This window comes from Elephantulus edwardii, unplaced genomic scaffold, assembly GCF_000299155.1.
Source record: "Elephantulus edwardii isolate Elephantulus edwardi_28Jun2011 unplaced genomic scaffold, EleEdw1.0 scaffold00051, whole genome shotgun sequence".
Taxonomy (NCBI): Eukaryota; Metazoa; Chordata; class Mammalia; order Macroscelidea; family Macroscelididae; genus Elephantulus; species Elephantulus edwardii.
The window spans coordinates 17,375,254-17,395,526 of record NW_006399801.1 but is presented as its reverse complement, the minus strand read 5'-3'; the positions used below and the strand labels follow the sequence as shown (position 1 = coordinate 17,395,526).

Here is a 20,273-nt window from a genome sequence, read left to right as displayed (position 1 = left end):
GAAGTTTATAAAGAATTCGGGTTTCCAATCTTTCATTGTTTCCATTTCCTCCCTGCCTACCTTGCCCCGAAGGTCACTTTTTTCCTTGGGGGAAAAAGTTCTTTCATTGTTATAAAAAACACCACCCCGTCACCCCAGACAACTTTACTATTCAGTTCTTATTCTGAACTCTTGGCATGCCAATAAGACCTAATAATATATTCACTTTTTACAGTGCTCTCCCTCATCTGTTTCAATGTTGTGTACATTTTTATCTCCTCTTAGTTTCCACCCATCCCTCACTGTTTTATAAGAATTATGCCATATTTGTCTTTTTGTGACTGAGGTATTTCACTCAGTATAATGTCACCCATTTTGTGTAATGACTCATGAGTTCCTTCTTTTTCAATGCGGTATAGCACTCCATAGTGTGGATATGCCACAGTTTCTCTATCCATTTGGGTTGTTTCCAACTCCTTGCTATCATAAGCCGCAATAAACATGGGTATGCATATATCTGCTTGGGTGGCATTTACAGTTTCTGTAGGGTAGGGTATATTCCCAGAAGCAGAATTACTGACTCAAATGATATTTCTATTTGCAACTTTTTGAGAAAGCACCATATTGCCTTCCACAGTGGTTGCAACATTTTACACTTCACCAACAGTGAATAAGAGTTCAAGTTTCTCCACAACCTCGCCAGCATTTGTTATTTGTTGTTGTGGTTAGGTGATTACTGCATATATGAATTAAAATCTCTCAAAATACATCAAGAATTATATTTCTTTTCAGTTCCATCAAATTCATATGGTATGAAACATCTCTAATAAGCTATACTTTTTTTTTGTTTTTAACTTTTTAAAAATTTATTTTTGAGTGAAGGTTTACAAATCTTTCATAAAATCACTAAAAATTTTGTTTTATAACATTGTCATTAATGTAATTGTCATGTCCAATCATTTGGGGTTCTTTTCATACTTTTTAAAATTCTCTGCCAAACCTATAAATACTTATTGACGTACACTCATTTGCCTTCTTAAATCTCTTTGGGATCCATGATTATGTATCTACTTTCAGATGATTTTACTATTTTGTGGGATTGTATGTACAATCATATTTACTACTGTCTTTTAGTTTTGTGCATCTCTCGGTATCCTCCTTTGTTTTGGTCATGTGCTGATCTCACCCTTGTTGTTTATAGCCTTTTTCTCCATTCAGGTTACTCTATGTCACTCTCTAGTTGTTATTTTCTAATTTTGCCTCCCAAAAATAACAATCATCAACGAATGTTTCTTTCTGTGTGTAGAAATTTTGTTAACTTTTTATAAAATGTTCTTAGGCACTGTTTATCCTTCTACAATTCGTATACATCATATTCTCCAAGTCCATCCATGTTCCAAAATATTTCACAGATTTTTCATCATTCTTTAATGTTGCATGCTCACTTTCATATTTGTTGTCATTGAATCAGAATAAAATCATAGCTGACCCTACAAATTTTCAGAGGTTTTAAATCACATAGAAGGAGATAGTAAATTTTTCTCATAAATGTCACTGATCTTCTAAATATACTGGCTGAATTTCTGTGTACTGGGGCTTTGAGATCATCTAAAACAACGTCATCACTGTTCTTTTATGCTGTCTTCCTACTAGATACCACCACAATTTTCAAGCACAAGTCTGAAATGCTCTGTGCTTTGTGTTTAAATGTGTGTTTTCCAGGACACGTCAGACATAAGAAGTCAGTGGAGAGCTCCTTTTATAATTTAGGAAATAATTGTTTACCCATGAAGAACTGAACATGTTGTTAGACCAACTTCCAGAGTTGCCACACATATCAAGAAAACAGTAACTCAAAAGCCAACTACACATATATTTTATATGAGCAAAGCAAATTTATTATTTAGAAGAGTGATTTTGCCCAACTTTAGGGAAAATCAACATAGTCATAACATAAAATCAGATAATAAGGAATTAGAGAATAACATTTGGAAAAGAGTATGATAAAATCAAAGACCTAAACAAAAAGATATAATTCTAAGGAATAGGCATTGAGAGGTTAATATTTTTGTTAAGCATGTAATTTCTTGAAGACACAAATCTTGCTATAGAGGGTCTTGATCCCAGCTTACATTTGGAAGTGTTGTTTCAGAAGCAAATAGTTCTCAGAGGGTGGTCTTCTAATAGCAAGAAGAATAGCATCTTCTGTAGCACAATGGTCGGTAGCCACAGCTGCCATATCCATAGCGCGAGCCATATCCACAGCCGTAGCCAGAGCCAGAGCCACAGCTGTAGCCAGAGCCGTAACCACAGCCGTAGCCAGAGCCATAACCACAGCCGTAGCCAGAGCCGTAACCACAACCGTAGCCAGAGCCAGAGCCACAGCCGTAGCCAGAGCCATAACCACAGCCAGAGCCAGAGCCATAGCCACAACCATAGCCTGAACCATAGCCACAGCCAGAACCGTAGCCACTGTAGTAGTTGTAACACATGATTTCAAGAGAAGAAGCTTCAGTTGAGGTGAGAGAGAATGATTCTGAAAGTTGAATGTTTCTTATGCTTCCAGGACCTTTATATACTGTCTGACAGGGGTGGGGCATAATGAGCACAGACTTCATTGCCTCATTACTACAGCAATTTTAATTTCTGAAAAGCTCATTATGTTAAGGATAACATATTGTCAAGTGGCCTTGCCCAAGTTTTGACGCTAACCAGTCAAGATAGTCGCAAAGTAATAAATGTACTCTACACACTGAATAAGTATGTCTTGTGGAGTATAATCAAACCTAAATTAGGTTTATTCCTCAGAGGGGTATTAGTGCTACTGCATTTCCTGGTACACATTCTTAAGCACTAGGGGATGATCTCAGCATCAATGGGAAAGCATATGGAGAGGCACTCTCCAATTATACTTGCAAAAAAATAGATAGAGCCCATGGTCATAACAGTGGTCACAAAAATAGGAGACTGGTGAGTCTAAAATGATGTGAAGTGTTGCTAAAGATACTTGGACAGATACTTGGCAGAACTTCAATCTTGTTATGTGTCATCGAGTGGCTTGTGACTCATAGTGACCCTGTGTATAACAACCCTAAACTTTGCTCTGTCCTGTGCCAATCGCACTGTCTCCGATAGACTCATCTCAATTGCCCCAGTCACTGAATCAATCCACCTCCTGGAGGGCCTTCCCCTCCTGCGCTGTCCCTCCACCCTCCCAAGCATGATGTCCCTCTCTAAAGACCTGTCTTTCCTTACAACATGTCCAAAGTATGTCAGACAAAGCCCCAGAATCCTGCCTCCAAGGAGCAGCCTGGTTTAACCCTCTCCAGGATGAATCTGTTTGTTTTCTTGACAGTCCATGGTATATTCAATACTCTTCTCCAGCACCACAGCTCAAAGACATCCATTCTCCTTCTATCCTCCCTAGTCATTGTCCAACTCTCTGATGCATAACAAATTATTGAAAAGGTCATAGCCTGTATCAGATGTACCTTAGTCTCCAGACCGACACCATTGCTCTTCAGTACCCTGGAGAGATCCCTAACAGCAGATTTTCCCTTCGCAATACTTTTTGTCTGTTTGGTTTTTTTTGTTTGTTTGTTTTATTTTCTGGCTGCTGGTGCCAAGAGTGTTGACCGTGGAGCTAAGCAAACTAAAGTTGTTAACAATCTCAGTCTCTTTACCATCTATCCTGATGCTGCTAATTGGTCCAGTGGTGAGAATCCTAGGTTTTGAAGAATCTGTGGCACCAGGGATATCACTGCTAATGTCAGATGGATCCTGAATGAAAGGAAAGAAGACCAAAAGAATGTCTATTTGTACTTTATCGACTATGCAAAGTCATGCGACTGTGTGGATCACAAAACTTATGGCTAACATTGAGAAGAATGGGCATCTCAGAATATTCAATTGTGCTCATGAAAAACCTATACTAAGAGACTGTTGTGTGAACACAGCAAGGGAATATTATATGTTTTAAAATTAAGAAAGGTTTGTGTCAGGGTTGTATCCTCTCTCCATATCTATTAGGTCTGTATGTTAAGCAAATCATTTGGGAAATTGGACCCTGTGAAGAAAAAAACTATGACATCAGAATCAGAGTAATTATTAACATTATAAATTTGACACAACCTTGCTTGCTAAAAGTAAAGGAGGACTTAAAAAGCTTATTACAGAAGATCTAAGACTACAGCCTTCAATATAGATTACATCTCAAAGTAAATAAAACTAAAATTCTCATCACTGGACCAATAGGTACCATCATGATAAATGAAGGTGGGAGGCAGTTGAAATTGTGAATAACTTCATCTTACTTGGATCCATAATCAACACCCTTGGTACCAGCAATCAGATTAGAAGATGTATTGCACTGGGAAATTGTGCGGCCAGGGACTTTCCAAATTATTGAGGAGCAATGATGACAGTTTGAAGACTAAGATGCTGATGCTTTATTGGTCTTTCCAATTGTTTACTATGCAACGACAGAAGAATTAATGCATTTGAGCTGTGATGTTGGAGAAGAGTACTGAATATCTCCTGGACTGGAAAAAGAATAAACAGATATATCTTGGAGAAAGTACAGCCAGAAAACTTCTTAGAGTCAAAGATATCAAAGCCTTGTCTCATATCCTTGGTGCATGTTGCTGGTAGGGGCTATTCCTTGGAAAGGGACATCATGCTTGGAAAGGTGGACAATAAGAGGAAGAGAGGAAGACCTTCACCTAGATGGATTTAAAAAAGTGAATGCAGCAATTGGTCGAGTATTTCAGAAAAGATGATGATGGCACAAGATAGGACAGGGTCCATGTCTGTTATGCATAGAGTTGCTATGAGTCATACTCAGGGTAACAGCACCTAACAACAACAAATAGAGAAACCGTACACTAAGAGTCATCCCTCTTTTGTTGTGTAAACTAATGGGGTTTAAGCATGTTATACTAAAACATTTTTGCTTCATTATTTGCTTCATTGTGTGTTACTTTTATTCAATAATTGCCTTTATTTTCTGAGAATATTATGAAGTAGGCACTCACTGTGGATTGAGAAGAAATCGAATCTGAACTTAGAAGAGTCTGTGGTACAATGGATATCAGAATTGGTGTCTGATGGATCTTGCTGAAAGCAGAGAATGAATGAATACCAGAAAAATGTTACTAGTGTTGTTTATTTGTTTCTCTTTTATTTAAAGGCATTTAACCATGGGAAACATAACAAATTGTATTTGTTTTGTGAAAGATTGAGAAAAATGGGAGCCACAGAACACTTAATTATTTACTTTTGCAAAATGTATAACTCAAGAAGCAGTTTCCCAAATAGTACAAGAGAACACTGCATGGTTTAAAATCAGTAACGGTGCCTGTTACGGTTATTTCCTTTCCTCACACCTATTCAGTTACCGTGCTCATGAGATCATTTGAGAAGGTAGCCAGCTGAAGAAGAAGGTGGCATCAGGGTTAGTAGGAGACTCATCAAGAGCTTTCTTAATATTGGTGGCACAGCCTTACTTGCAGAAAATAAGGAAGATTCTAAGAACTTACTGGAGTTCAAAGCATTCAATATTAATTATATCTCAACATCAAGAAAACAAAAATTGTCACCACTGGACCAATAGGCAACATCATGTTAGACAAAGAAAAGACTGAAGTTGCCCCAGAATCGACAGCCATGGTAGAAGCAGTCAAAAATCGAAAGATGTGCTGCATTGAGAAATCTGCCATCTAAAATCTCTCCAAAGTTCTAAGGAGAAACTAAGTCTGTTTAAAGGCTAACTTGTACCTGATCCAAGTCACACTATTTTCAATTGCTTCTCCTGCATCTAAAAATTGGATAAGAAATAAGGTTGATAGAAGATGCACAATTCCCTTTGAATTGTGATCTTGGAAAAGAGTACTGAATATCCAGTGAGCTTCCAAAAGAATAAATTTTTCTCAGAAGTAAAATTAGGTTGTTCCTTAGTGGCAAGTCTGTAAAACTTAGTCTCACATTCTTTGGGTGTGTTGTCAGGAGCGACTAGTTCTTGGGAAAAGGCATTATGCTGGGGGAGGGAGAGGGGTCAGCATAAGAGAGGAAGACCATCAATGAGATAGAACAATGACTATAACAATTGCTTGATCATGTCAAAGATCCTGAAGAAGATTCAGGATAGGGCAAGTTTCAGATTATAGGGCTGCTGTGAGTTCTAGCGGATTCAACAGCACATAACACCACCACCGATTGTATTTAAAGCAATATTCTTCTTAAACTTCGGTAATAGTCTACAGAAAATAATAAGAGTTCATAGGCTCTTCAGCACTTTTCTCCAACACCACAGTTCAACGGCATCAATTCTTATTGTCATCCTTAGTTATTGTCCAGCTCTCAGATAAATAGTAAATGATTGAAAAGATCATAGCCTGACTCAAGTAACAATTAACAATATTTATATTCTTCTTTATGTTTATTACTTCTTTTGAGTCAGTCAATAACAATGTAAACCAGAGGTTGTGATAGTTATTAATATGCACATGCTAAGATGAGAAAACAGAAGCTAACTATAGTTAAGTAATTTGCTCAAGAACATTCATCTGGGTTTTTGGTAAAATTGAGTGTTTCAGCTACAGTCATAACATAAATCTTATCTTAGATCATCATGTTTTGGTAGGTAGATGAATCAGCTCTGAAATACTCAAACCCAAGGCATAAATCACTGTTTCAATTATCTAATTGAAAGCCTTCCTCTCTTTTGGCAACCCTCCAGCTTTTCAAGCATGATGTCCTTCTCCAAGGCATAGCCTCTCCTAGCAACATGCCCAAACTAGACAATCAATATTATAGCCTGTATTCATTGATCAGCATGAGGATTTTGCTGGTTTTGGTTTTATTTACATTTTTTTCAGTTTCCTAAATAACACATATCCACAAAAAAACTTTCAGAATTGAAACAGGAGCTCTGTTGGCATAGCCTGGAGGGAGTTGCACTGCCCACTAGTGAATTCAAACCACTGACCTTTGGGTTAGTAAGGCATCATTTAAGGTACCATGCTACCATAGCTAGCAGTTAAATAGTGGATTCTATCTTTTATCAAGGAAATCCAAGATCAAAGAAGTTTGCACATTTCTAAGCAGGCAGACTAGAATAAAAGCTTGAGAACTGCTTACAAAAATCAACCAGTGACATTCTATTGATTTTCAAATAGAATCACTATGTCTTGAGGATGAATTGCCAATAATAGCAACAGTAAATTAGATAGAAGTACTGTTGTTGTCATTGTTGTTAGATGACATCAAGCCAAATATGATTCACACAGCCCTATGAACAACCAATCTGAACCCTATCCTGTGCCATCCTAATAATCTCCAACAATCTAAAGTCCATTGTCATATTTACCATGTCAACCAATCTGGTTGAGGGTATTCCTCTCTTTCCCTGCTTCTCCACCTTCCCAAGCACAATATCCTTTTGCAAAGAATAATCTCTCCAAGCCACCTGCCCAAAGTAGGAGATGAAACTTCATCATCTTTGCCTCCAAGGAGCACTCTGATTGCACCTTCCCCAAACCCTATCTGTTTGTTCTTTTACAGTCCATAGACTATTCAGCACTCTTCTCCAGCATCACAGTTCAAAGGCATCAATTCTTCTTCTGTCATCCGTAGTCATTGTCCAGCTCTCAAATAAATAGCAAATGATTGAAAAGATCATAGTATGAATCAAGTGCACCTTAGTCCTTAAACTGACATCGTTGGTCCTCAATAATTTGGAGAGGTTCCTGATTACAAACTTTCTCAGTGCAATAATCTCCTTATCTTCTGACTGTTAGTATTAAATGTATTGATTGTAAATCTAAATAAGATGACACCCTTGAGCCTTTCAATCTTTTCTCTATCCATCACACTGTTTCTTAAGTCTAGTGGTGATGATTTTTGAGATGCCATCTACATTGATGGTTGCAATGTTCAGTCTTCTGCAGCAAGAGCTTTAAGTCTTTCTCACTTTGAATAAACAAGGTCGTGTCATTAGCATAACAGAAGTTATTGATGAGTCTTCCTCCAATCCTGATACCACATTTTTCTTCATGGACTCCAGCTTCTTGAATAATTTGCTCAGCAAACAGATTAAATAGGTATGGAGAAAGGTTATATCTCTAAAATACAGCTTTCCTAATTTTAAATAATGAATGCAGTGTTCCCTTGCTTTGGTTGTACAACGGCTCTTTGTCTAGGTATAGGTTTCACATAAATACATACAAGTGTTCTTGAATTCCAATTCTTCTCAATGTTAGCCATAATTTGTTATAATTCACACAATGCATACTGTAGTATGATCAGTTTCAAGTTACCGATAGGTAATAACTAAAAATTCTATATTACCTTCAAACATAAATAACCTTCTTGTTTAGCAATTTAAGCACTTTAAGCAAGTGACAAACTGATCAGTTCCATTTATGAGTGAATTATCCCAGGATAATATTTTGCTTCACTAAGTACTTTCCTAGAAGTCCATAGCTCTGGATGCTGGGAGCTTGCTGCAGCAGAGTAGACTGCCATGGTCCTTTCTTTGATGTTTGCTGGTGGGCGAATATGGCTTCTTCTCTTCAATTGAGCCTTCTAGTCAGCTTAGTGTGTATCTCAAAAATAACACTATATAATTATAAAAGAAAAGATATATTCTGAAATTTTCTATTAGTGGCATTTGGGTGAACATAAGGAAAATAATAACATCTTTATTTAAAATATTTGTAGAATAGCATTTATAATCAATAAATATGTTTTAACAATTTGATATTTTTTAAGTACATGCACAAACTTTATCTAATTTTATCTGTCCTTTCTCTGTTAACAGTCTTACTATTTTCTCATGCAAGCGAAAGTATTTTCAATTATTTTTTATAAAGAGAATGACATTTCCGTTTCTAAAGATAAGTTAATGATAGCTTCGTGAATACCCTTTCCTGGATGTATGGATTATCTTGTTTGTTTGTTTGTTTGTTTGGGGTTTTTTTATTTTTTCATTTCATTTTATATTTTCTACGACTTATTTACAAAATTCTAATACAAATTCTAACAAATTATTTCCATTTCCCTTACCCCCAACTCATCAAATTGTACATCCCAATGATTAATCCTTTGCCTCCCCTTTATGGATTATCTTTTTATATTCCTAATAATGATACTGTTCTTTTATCAGAATATCTTCAATAGCAAATAATATAATAAATTATTTCTATTTCTTAAGAGCTATAATTTTTACACAACCCTGTGACTGATTTTTTTGTTTGATTGTTGGTTTTTCTTTTGTTTTTTGGGTTTTTTCTTTTTAAAAAAATTATTATTAATTTCAATGAAAATTTAAAGAGACTTTGGATTTCCATTTATTCATTGTGGCACTTTTCTCCCCTCCCAACCCTTCCCCCTAGTATACTACCCTCTTGGAAAAGTAAAAGAAAAATTCTTTCATTCCCCCAGGTCCATTCCACTATGCAGCTTTCGCTCTGGACTCCTGTCATATCCCTAATCACATATCCTTTTTAAACAGTTTTCTCCCTCATCTGTTTCAATGCAGTATACATTATTGAACCCATCCTTCTCAGTCTCCCCCCAATCCTAATGTCAGTTCTGTTGTACAACAGTGGCACCATGCAGTATTTGTCCTTTTGTCACTTAGATGCTTCACTCAGTATAATGTCCTCCAGGGTCACCCATTTTGAATAATATTGCATGAGTTCCTTGTTTGTCAATGCAGGATAGTATTCCACTGTGTGAATATACTACAGCTTCTCTATCGATTTGTTTGTTAATGGCACTTAGGTTGTTTCCAAATCCTTGCTATTGTGAACAAAGCCGCAATAAACATGGGTGTGCATATGTCTGCTTGGACATCAGTTATGGTATCTTTAGGGTATATTCCCAGTAGTGGAATTGCTGGGTCAAATGGTATCTCTACTTGCAACTTTTTGAGAAAGCGCCATACCGCCTTCCACAGTGGTTGTACCATTTTACACTCCCATCAATAGTGAATAAGGGTTCCAGTTTCTCCACAACCTCTCCAGCATTTGTTGCTTGCTGTTCCATTAAATTTTGCTATTCTGACTGGGGTGAGATGATATCTCATAGTTATTTTAATTTGCATCTCTCTTAGAGCTAGAGATTTTGAATATTTCTTCATGTGTTTGTTAGCCATCTGAATGTCTTCTTCGGTGAAGAGTCCGTTTATATCCTGTGCCTATTTGTCAACTGGATTATTTACCTTTATCTTTTTGTGGTGCCTGCTACTGATTTTAGTCTAATCTCTGAGTAGCCAGAACATAGCCAGTCACTGGATCCTATTTTATACATGTTCATCAAATATTAAAGTACTAATTATTCATCATTTGGTCTAAAATAAGTAATGAATATAGATAGCCTCGCTGTGGTATTGGCATTGAAATCAAGGGCTTTTTATCTCTGAATCTTGTGAGGTCTCCTAAATTTGGGAAATTCAGACTTCGTCATGCGAAGTCAAGCTGGTAGATGAGTAAGTGGGGTTTTTTGTTTTGTTTTTTAACTCCACCGACACAGCTGCTCTAATACAAAAGATATATTTAAGGCCTTAGGGCTTGAGGGTTTTTTTCTAAAGGAGAACTGTAACATCACCTTATTGCATTTAAAATTAATGAATTTAATTCTTTGAAGGTGCTGCTGGCCTTTCTAGTAGTTATTTGCAGCTTATTGGTTGTAACATTGTTATATATCATCAAGTCTGAACAGACTCATAATTGGCCCTCTATCAGGTTTTCAAAGGTTATAAACCATGTGGGAGGAGATCTCCCATCTTTCTCACATGGAGCAGTTGGTGGATTCAAACTGCCAACCTTTGGGTTAGCAATATAACTCCTTATCAATAAGCCACCAAAACTTCTTTATTCACAGCAAGCATCTTTATGTTTTCAAGTACGAAATATGTGAATATCTCTCAGACTATTGTGAGTGGTTAGAGAGAGGTTTTAATCTTTCTTTAACTTGTATGAGTAAAAAAGAAACTCTGGAATACTTCTCAGGCTCTGTTTTTTTCAAACTTTACCTTCTCTTAAAGCTTTTTATTTTTTTCAGGGGCAACATCTTAAGTAGTTTTTTTGTTTGTTTGCTTGTTTGTTTTAAATCCACTTTTGGAATGTAAACACTGTATAAGCAGATTGTGTGTGTGTGTGTGTGTGTGTGTGTGTGTGTGTGTCTGTGAGTGTGTGTTTGATGATATTGTTGCTGTTGTTGTTAAGTGTTGTTCAGTCAACTACAACTCATATCAACTCATGGAACAACAGATCTGAACCTTGCCCAGGGCTGTGCCATATTCAAAATCTCTGATATGGTCAAGCCCATTGTTACCCTCACTGTGTTGAAAATATTAAACATATTTGTTATAAGAAGGACTCAATATACTTTCTCAAAACTTATTAACAAATGCATCCTTTCTGATTTCCACTTTATTTAATTATTTCCTTTTATTTATTCCATTTCATTGACACAATGAACGCAGCAATGAGATTGAGCATAGTGGTAACAGGGAGAATAGTAAAAGACAGAGCAAGGCCTTGATTTAATGTTCATACTGTTGCCATGAGTCATATTTAATGCCATAGTACCTAACAATACTTTTCCTTCCCTCAGATTTTTGCTTGTGTTCCTTAAAAACAGAGTCTGAGTTTACTTTCTCAATAATTCTTTACTGTGTCTTTAATTCCATTACTCTTCAAAAGATGCTGATGCATTCTTCTCTTTGAGATCCTTTGTTTTCTCATTATTTTCTGAGTACCGTATACACTCCAACTTCGTTCTAGATACATGCGTCATTTATAGAGCCCAGTTCTGAAACAATGGGTGATGTGGGCTTATGTGTATATGTGTCTGAAGAATGTGGAATATCAGAAATAATGGTATCAGACATTAAAAGAGATATGTGACTAGGTATTTCTGTCATCACAGGAGTCTAGAGCGATGGCTACATGGTGGAGGGGACCTGGGGGAGGGTTTGTAAAACAATGAAAGAATCTTTTCTTTTACTTTTCCATAATTTTTGACTCATGTACTTATAACTTGTTACTTAAATTTGTGTCTTCTAGGTTGCAACACCCCCATGATACATCTTCAAGGATATGAAAATGGACGACTAAGCACAATTAATAACAGTGCATCTAAATTCCAAAATAAATCTCCATAATAGTCTATGTGTTTCCTACTGCCAAAGGGGCCCTTTAGAGTAGTGAGAGAAGATCTTCACCCTGAAACCCACAGCGTCCCTTTTCAGCAGGAAGTAGCTAAGAGAATACGCCATCCCATTTCCCTTATGAATCAGGGTGAAGTCTCTCTCAGGGAGGAGTGATAGGGAACGGCAAAGGACACACTGACAAAGGAGATTAAACAGAACTGGCTTTGACAAGCACTGTGGCAATTGGACAATTAAAACAGACTTTTGGAGGGCAGGGGAAGAAGAACAAACTGGGGAAGAGGTTAGAGAGAATGGTGAAACAATGAAGGAATGAAAACCCAAAATCCCTGTAAATGTTCATTAATAGTAATAAAATTTAATAATGAAAAAAGGGAAAAAATACTGGAAATCTAAGAAGGGTGGGATTGGAGGAGGCTGACCCTGGAAAACACAGAACTCTTTAAATGGAGGTGTTTGAGGATTTAAAAAAAGGAAAGAGAAAAGAAAAATTTAGCCAAAACAAAATTTTAAAGTTTACTAGAGCTAGAATGAAGGATGAAAGAGGATGAAGGGTGATGATTTGTGAAAATGTCGATACTTTGTGATATCAGGATCACAACTAAATTTTTAAAAAACATGTTGAAGAGGGACACCTCCTTAAAAGGCATGTTTGAATTTGTAAGTCATCAGAGTTAGGGTTTCACTTTGAATATAGGCCTTTTCTTGAATATAAAAGTCCTTTAGATTAAGTATGTATTAGCACTTTTCGTAACAAGGTCTTTAAGCAATTATAAAATAACAAATAAAGCACTGTGAAATGACAAAAAAAAACAACCAAATACACCAGATGCTCTGCTGGAGAAGGAGGGACAATCTCCTGTACCAGTCAGGTCCAATTTGACAGTACACACACAAAAATAATAATTAAAAAAAATTTTATAAAAGAACCCCCTAAATGCATAGCTGAATCCAATATTTCTGAGCACAAGAAAGCTGTGATTTGTCTCACTGAGGAAAACATCTTAGGTTAGCTGTGTCATGATTTTGATGTTCATGAAGTTAACAGTGTATATGAAATGTTTTAAGAGTACACATAAAACAAGGTTGTGCATTGATCAGGTGATAAAAATATTGCTGCTTAAGGCCCACAATATACTAACCTTGTATTTTCTTCAGGATCAGTGGTTCTGTGTTGGATAATTCAATGTTCTGGTGACTTTATAGAACATAATTGTGTGAATAATGACAATGAACTATGTACATATATTTGATAACTTTTTATTCTGCAATGTATACATGCAAAATATTTCAATAAAATAAAGTACTATTATGTACCCTGCAAAAAAAAAAAAAGAATAACATTCAGAAAATGGATGATTTCATGGAGTCTCTAGGCAGAAATAAAAACAATTCAAAGAGATAAATTCTTAGAGATCAATCAATGCCTTTGTCAAGCACGTAATTTCTTGAATACAGAAGTGCTACTATAGAGATTCTTAAGTGAAGATTATTCTCAGACGTATCATTTCAGAAGCAAACATTGCTCAGACAGTGATGCTCTAGCGGCAAGAAGAATAACATTTTCTGTAGCAAAATTATCAGTACCCACAGCAACCAAAACCATAGGCACTGCCATAATCATAGCCACAGCTATAGCGGGAAGCACAGCTAGAACCAGAGCTAGATCCATAGCCATAGATAGCCACAACCATAACAGGAGCCCAAACCACAACTATAGCCAGAGCCAAAGCCACAGTCACAGCCAGTGATGTATCCACAGCCACAGCCATAGGCGTTGTCATAGTCGTTGTAATACATGTTGTCAAGAGGAGAGAACTGAAGTAGGTTGGAAGAAATGGCTTCTGAAATGTGTATGTATTATGTTTTCCTAAGGTCTTTATAAATTGTCAAGGGCTAGCGGAACATTCCATTCATTACCTGACATACAAAGCAAGTGTCTCTAAAATTGCCATGAGCTAGTCACGGCTGACAGTCAGCAATGTTGTTGTTGCTGTCATGTGTCATCGAGTCACTTGCGACTCATAGGAACCCTATGTACAATAGCCCTAAAACCTGCTCTATTCCTTGCCTATATCACTCTCTCTGACGCACCTATCCCCTTTACCAAAAGTGACAGAATCAATCCATCTCATCGAGAATCAATCCCTCTCATCGATAGTCTTCCTCTCCTGAGCTGTCCCTCTAACCTTCCAAGCATGACATCCCCCTCCAAGGAATAGTTCCACTTGCAACATGTCCAAAGTATATGTCAGACAAAACTTCAGAATCCTTGGCTCCAAGGAGCAGCCTGGTCTCATTCTCTCCAGAACTAACTTCTTTGTTCTCCTAGGAGTCCGTGGTATATTCAATACTCTTCTCCATCACCAAAGCTCAAAGTCATCAACTCTCCTTCTATCATCCCTAGTCATTGTTCAGCTCTCTGATGCACAACAAGTAATTTCAAAGACTATGGACTGTATCAGGCACACCTTAGTTTCCAGAGTGACACCATTCCTCTTCAATACTTTGGAGAGGTCTCTGACAGCAGACTTTCCCAGTGCAATTCGTCTTTTAGTTTCCTAGTTGCTGGTACCAAGAGTGTTGATTGTAGAGCCAAGCAAACTGAAGCTGTCAACAATCTCAATCTCTTCATCATTCATCATAATGGTGCCAGTAGGCCCAAAGGTAAGAATCTTTGTTTTCTTAACATTGAGCTTCAATCTATATTGAAGGCTGCAGTCTTTGATATTCCACAGCAAGCTCTTCAGGTCCTCTTCAATTTCAGCAAGCAGGGTTGTGTCATCTGCATAACACAGATTGTTGATGAGTCTACCTCCAATCCTAATGTCACACTTCTCTTAGAGCCCAGCCTCTCAGATAATCAGGTCCACATATAGATTGAAAAGATATGGAGATAGGACACATCCTTGGTGCACTGGTGGCCTAGTGGCAAGAAGCCAGGCTGCAATCCTCAAGGCACATGATTTGGGGCCACCAGGTGCTCTGCGGCAGAAGGATGGGCAATCTTCTCCCATGTGATGAACTGTCTCTGAAAACCCACTGCAGGGTCAGCTATGGGTCGGTTCTAACTCAACAGTATACAACAATAACAAAAAATAAATAATAGTTGCTTAAAATAAGTTCCTTATTTTGAAGTCTTCAGTTTTGTTTATAAACAACATTTCAGTGGCTGTTTACTCTGTTAAGGCATTGTTTACCTTGTGCCTGTGAGTATAGCTAATATCTCTTTCTAAAACTTCTTACCATCAGATAAATATATATTGTTGTTGTGTACCGTCAAATCAGAACTGACCTACAACTGACTCTTTTGTGGGTTTCAGAGGCCGTTGAATCACATGGGAAGAGATTGCCCATCTTTCTCCTGCAGAGCAGCTAGTGAATTTGAACTGCTTGCCTTCAGTATTGCAGCATATCCAGGTACTTTCTAAAACAAGATTTTACAGAAATATGGAAAAATTTGCCACCAATTTCTTTTTTCTCTTTCTTAAAATGTCAAGGTCATGTAATTTGAATCCATCAGCTGCTCTATAGGAGAAGGATGGGTAATCTCCTTCCACATGACTTACTGCCTCTGAAAACCCACTAGAGGGTCAGCTATGAGTGGTTTCTAACTTGACAGCACACAAAACCAAAAGCTAAGGGAAAGGAACTTTACTCTCTCTTTTCTTGAACCATTGCAACTTCTTGTCAAGCTTCTTCTACTCACTCTTCGTTTCCACAACTCACCCCAAAGTGCCAAATAGTTCTAGTTTTGATAATTCAAAGTAAAGGTCTTCAGTGAGTTACTGATTAGTGATGGGTATAGAGATAATACAAGTAAGTCCTATTCTCATATATCTTCCTTCCATGTAAACTGAGATCCTGAGGAACTAGGGCTTTGCTATACCGTTTTCCCACCACCATATTTTCTAAAGTAGAATCTGATATTTGTAATGATCAGTTCTATTTTAGAAACTTTTTTTTTTTATAAAAAAACTCTGAGTCAGCATATTTTGAAGTTATTTTCCCCTCTCACCTTGATTCCCACCCCTTATCCCAGGCACATAGTCTATGACAATGTTTGTGTGGTATCACCTTATTAGAATCAAGCAAGCAGAAAAATGACTCCTTTATTTATTGTTCTCTTATGTTTCCCTTATTATTTTGAAAGAATTTACAATTAAAACCCTGACACTTTCATTTAATAGAATCATTTAATAATTATTGACTTTTAAACTTCACAAGGAAGGTCATATTTTTCACAAAATGTGGACAGAAGTAGATGCAATTTTAAGATCTTGAGTGCCATCTTCTCTGTAATAAAAACAATTGCTCCATTTTCCCAGTGTTCCAGAAGGTCTTCCTCAAATCTACTCCTAGAATTTTAACACTGTATTAATCCAAACAGCAGCTCCCAATTCATTGATATTTAACCTTTCATTCAACTAGGACACATTAAATTCTCCAACTTCTCAGAAATTGTCTATATGTATGTTTGGTTTTTCTTCAATTTCTATAATATTACAATGAAATGTGCAAGGAGTTGGAGTAGAAAATCAAAAGGGCCAAACTCTCTTAGCATGTCTTAAACTCAAGGAATTGAAGAACAAATTCAAACCTCAATTTGCTATAGTTAAGGATGCTTTAGGTAGAATATTAAATTATCCAGGAAGTATTAAAAGAAAATGGAAGGAGTATACAGAGTCAATGTACCAAAAGGAATTGGCAGGCATAGAAGAATTTCAAGAAACAACATATGAACAAGAGCCTATGGTGATGAAGGAAGATGTTCAAGCTGTTTTAAAGAAATTAGCAAAAAATAAGGCCCCAGAAATAGGTGGTATGCCAATTGAAGTATTTCACCTAACAGATGCTTCCCTAGATGTGCTCACCAAGTTGTGCCAAGAAATCTGGAGAACAACCACTTGGCCAACTGACTGGAAGAGATCTATATTTGTTCCCATTCCAAATCAGGGTGACCCAACAGTGTGGAAGTTATAGAACAATATCATTGATACTACATGCAAGCAAGATTCTGCTGAAGATTATCCAAAAACTACTGGAACAGCACATCAACAGAGAACTTCTAGAAATGCAGGCTGGGTTTAGAAGGGGTCGTGATGTTAGGGGTATTGTAGCTAATATTAGATCAATCTTACCTGAAAGCAAGGAGTATGAGAGGAATGTCTATCTGTGTTTCATTGATTATGCAAAGGCATTTGACTGTGTGGACCATAGCAAACTGTGGCTGGCTCTGAGAAGAATGGGAATCCCAGAACACTTGATCATGCTAATGTGAAACCTATACTTGGACAAGGAGGCAGTCATCAGAATGGAGGAAGGAAACACTACATGGTTCAAAATTGGGAAGGGTGTACTCCAGGGATGTGTGCTATACTTCACACCTTTTCAACCTATAAGAAGAACAGACTCTCTGGGAGGCTGGGCTGTATGAGGAGAAGTGTGGTATTGGATTGGTGGAAGATTAATCAACAATCTGCATTATGCCAATGACACAACCCTGCTTACTGAACTTGAGGAAGACCTGAAGCGCTTGCTGCAGAGGGTCAAGGACTGCAGCCTCTAATATGGATTGAGGCTCAGTGTCAAGAAGACAAAGATTCTCACCACTGGGCCAATTGGCAGCTTCAGGATAGATGGTGAAGAGACTGAGATTGTTCACAGCTTTAGTTTGTTTGGCTCCACAGTCAACACTCTTGGTACCAGCAGCCAGGAAATTGGAAGACATCTTATGATGGGAAAGTCTGCTGTTAGGAACCTCTCCAAAGTACTGAAGAGCAATGGTGTCACTCTGGAGACTAAGGTGTGTTTGATAAATGCCATTGTCTTTGCAATCATTTGCTGTGCATCAGACAGCTGGAGAATGACTAGAGAGGATAGAAGGAAATTGATACCTTTGAGCTATGATGTTGGAGAAGAGTATTGAATATACCATGGATTTCTAAGAAAAGGAACAGGTTCATCCTGGAGAGGGTTAAAGTAGGCTGGTCCTTGGAGGCAAGGATTTTGAGGCTTCGTCTGACATACTTTGGACATGTTTCAAGGAGGGGCCAGTCCTTGGAGAGGGATGTCATGCTTGGGAGAGTGAAGGGACAGCACAGGAGGGACTGACACTATATGAGGTGGATTGATTCAGTGACTGGGGCAATGGGAGTAGGTGTGTCGGAGACTGTGAGATTATCATAGGCTAGAACAGGATTTAGGGCTTTTGTATACAGGGTCACTATGAGTTGCAGGCGACTCAACAGAACATAACAACACATAAATAGTTTTAAAATTTAGTGTTTATTTAAATGCTTCATTGAATAATCCCACTGAGTTTGATAAGCCATGAGCATAATGCCATTATGGAAACTTGAGTTTTTTAAAGCTAAATTATATGTGGTACTTAGCTCAGAATCAAAATAACTTTTCAACCAAGCAATTTCTTCCAAAGAAAGGAGTTAGTATTCCTTTCAGAGATACGTGATTTTTTGCTACTTCTGCTTTCCACACTTGATGGTATATAACAATAACAGCTCTCCACACTACAGAATAAGAAGAACAAAGGAGTTATTGATATACTTCTACCAGTCGTTTTCAGCCACAGAGTCTTTTCCTTCTTGAAAACGTCTGGAAACATTTTCTTTTGTCAAGACTTAATGTGTGTAGAAAGGGCCACTAGCATCTGATGACTAGAGCTCAGTGATGCATTAAATAACCTATAACACACAGAACATCTCCTAACAACAAAGACTTACTTGATCCAAAATGTCAATACAGCCGAGGTCTAGAAATTCTCACCTATACCTATGATTTTATAAGTTAGCTTCTGCAGTTTTAGATATTCAAATCCAAGTATATCTTTTTTTTCTCACCCAGTTCTTAACAACCAGCCTTTCCACTACCAAATAAATGCTCAGACCAAAAAAATTTTAAAAAAAAACCCCAACATCTCAAAACCATAGAAATTCTTATCTTACCTTACTTTCTGAATAGTCCATGTCTTAAGGATTACAATTACTCGTTTTTTAATTAAAACAAAAAACATGAATTCCAGGCCAGATGGAAGTATAAACTTTCAATATCACGTCTTCTACAGAAAACTTGAAGCTCAGCAACAAAGAAATGAGTAGTGATCTAATACTTTAGTAAATGTGTTCAACAGAGATTTTCACAAAGCTGATTTCATTTTCTGAGAATGTCATTGGACATTCTTCTTTTAGTTAAAAATTTATTTTTCTGATTTTTATTATTTCAGTCACAGATCTACTCTGAAATCTCTGCTATGTTTTTATCCATAATAATAAACAGAAGGAAAATGGATCCCTATTAGTTATTATTTTCATTCTTTTGCTATCCTTTTCTGTCATTCTTGAAACTTACTATACACACTCATTTCAATGCTCAATTCAAGTGACAATATCCATGGATTACCAAACTAACCTTCTTTCTAGATTGTGTTATTTTTAGTACTCTCCCTTCCAATGTCTGGGTACTGATCCAAAAAAGTGGAGACAAACACTATCCTGTGCATTCCTGAATAATTACTAGGTTTGCACTGTATTTCACATCATTTTCACTCAATCAATAGTTCTGTAATTTAAAAAAAAATATATATGGATGAAGTCAAAGAGATGGATGTGGCTCTTAGTAGCTATAAGAATGAATACATAATTAAATTCCCCACCACTGGTCTCTTCTAGGAAAAATAACTTCATAAAGATTTTAACATAAATGTTTTCCTTAGGTTACATGCTATTCAGTGCTTTGGGGCATGAATTTTACTGAATACATATTATTCCCTTCATCTTCTTTCTGTCACACTGTAATTTTTGATTCTCAAATAAAATAATAGCGTTTTTTAAAAATATCTGTTTACTTAGAGTGAAATGATGATTTGAACAGACTTTAATGTAGTTTTTGTTTACAGATGATTTTTTTATGATATGAATATATATACACATATGCTATAATTAAAAACACTAGAGATGAAGAAGATTCCTGAGAAGATAAATTACTTTCTTTGTGGCCTTTGTACCCCTTGACTAAATCATTTATATAGTAATTTATTACTAAAAGCAGTTTCTAGCATTATGTTGTAGCATAAGGATTTTCAAGAAAAATAATTACAAGA

The 20,273-nt window shown here is 36.8% G+C and overlaps 1 protein-coding gene across 1 annotated transcript; it reads right to left on the bottom strand.

The window, feature by feature from the left end:
• Positions 1-2,159: 2,159 nt before the first annotated feature.
• On the bottom strand, positions 2,160-2,471 carry LOC102861175 (keratin-associated protein 6-2-like). Its single transcript, XM_006886804.1, has one exon. The coding sequence runs from the start codon at positions 2,469-2,471 to the stop codon at positions 2,160-2,162; it is 312 nt and encodes a 103-aa protein (XP_006886866.1).
• Between the last annotated feature and the right edge of the window lie 17,802 nt (positions 2,472-20,273).

What these genes read in the sequence shown, in the direction of transcription:
- LOC102861175 (XM_006886804.1), bottom strand. Translation starts at nt 2,471, where the DNA reads ATGTGTTACAACTACTACAGTGGCTACGGTTCTGGCTGTGGCTATGGT.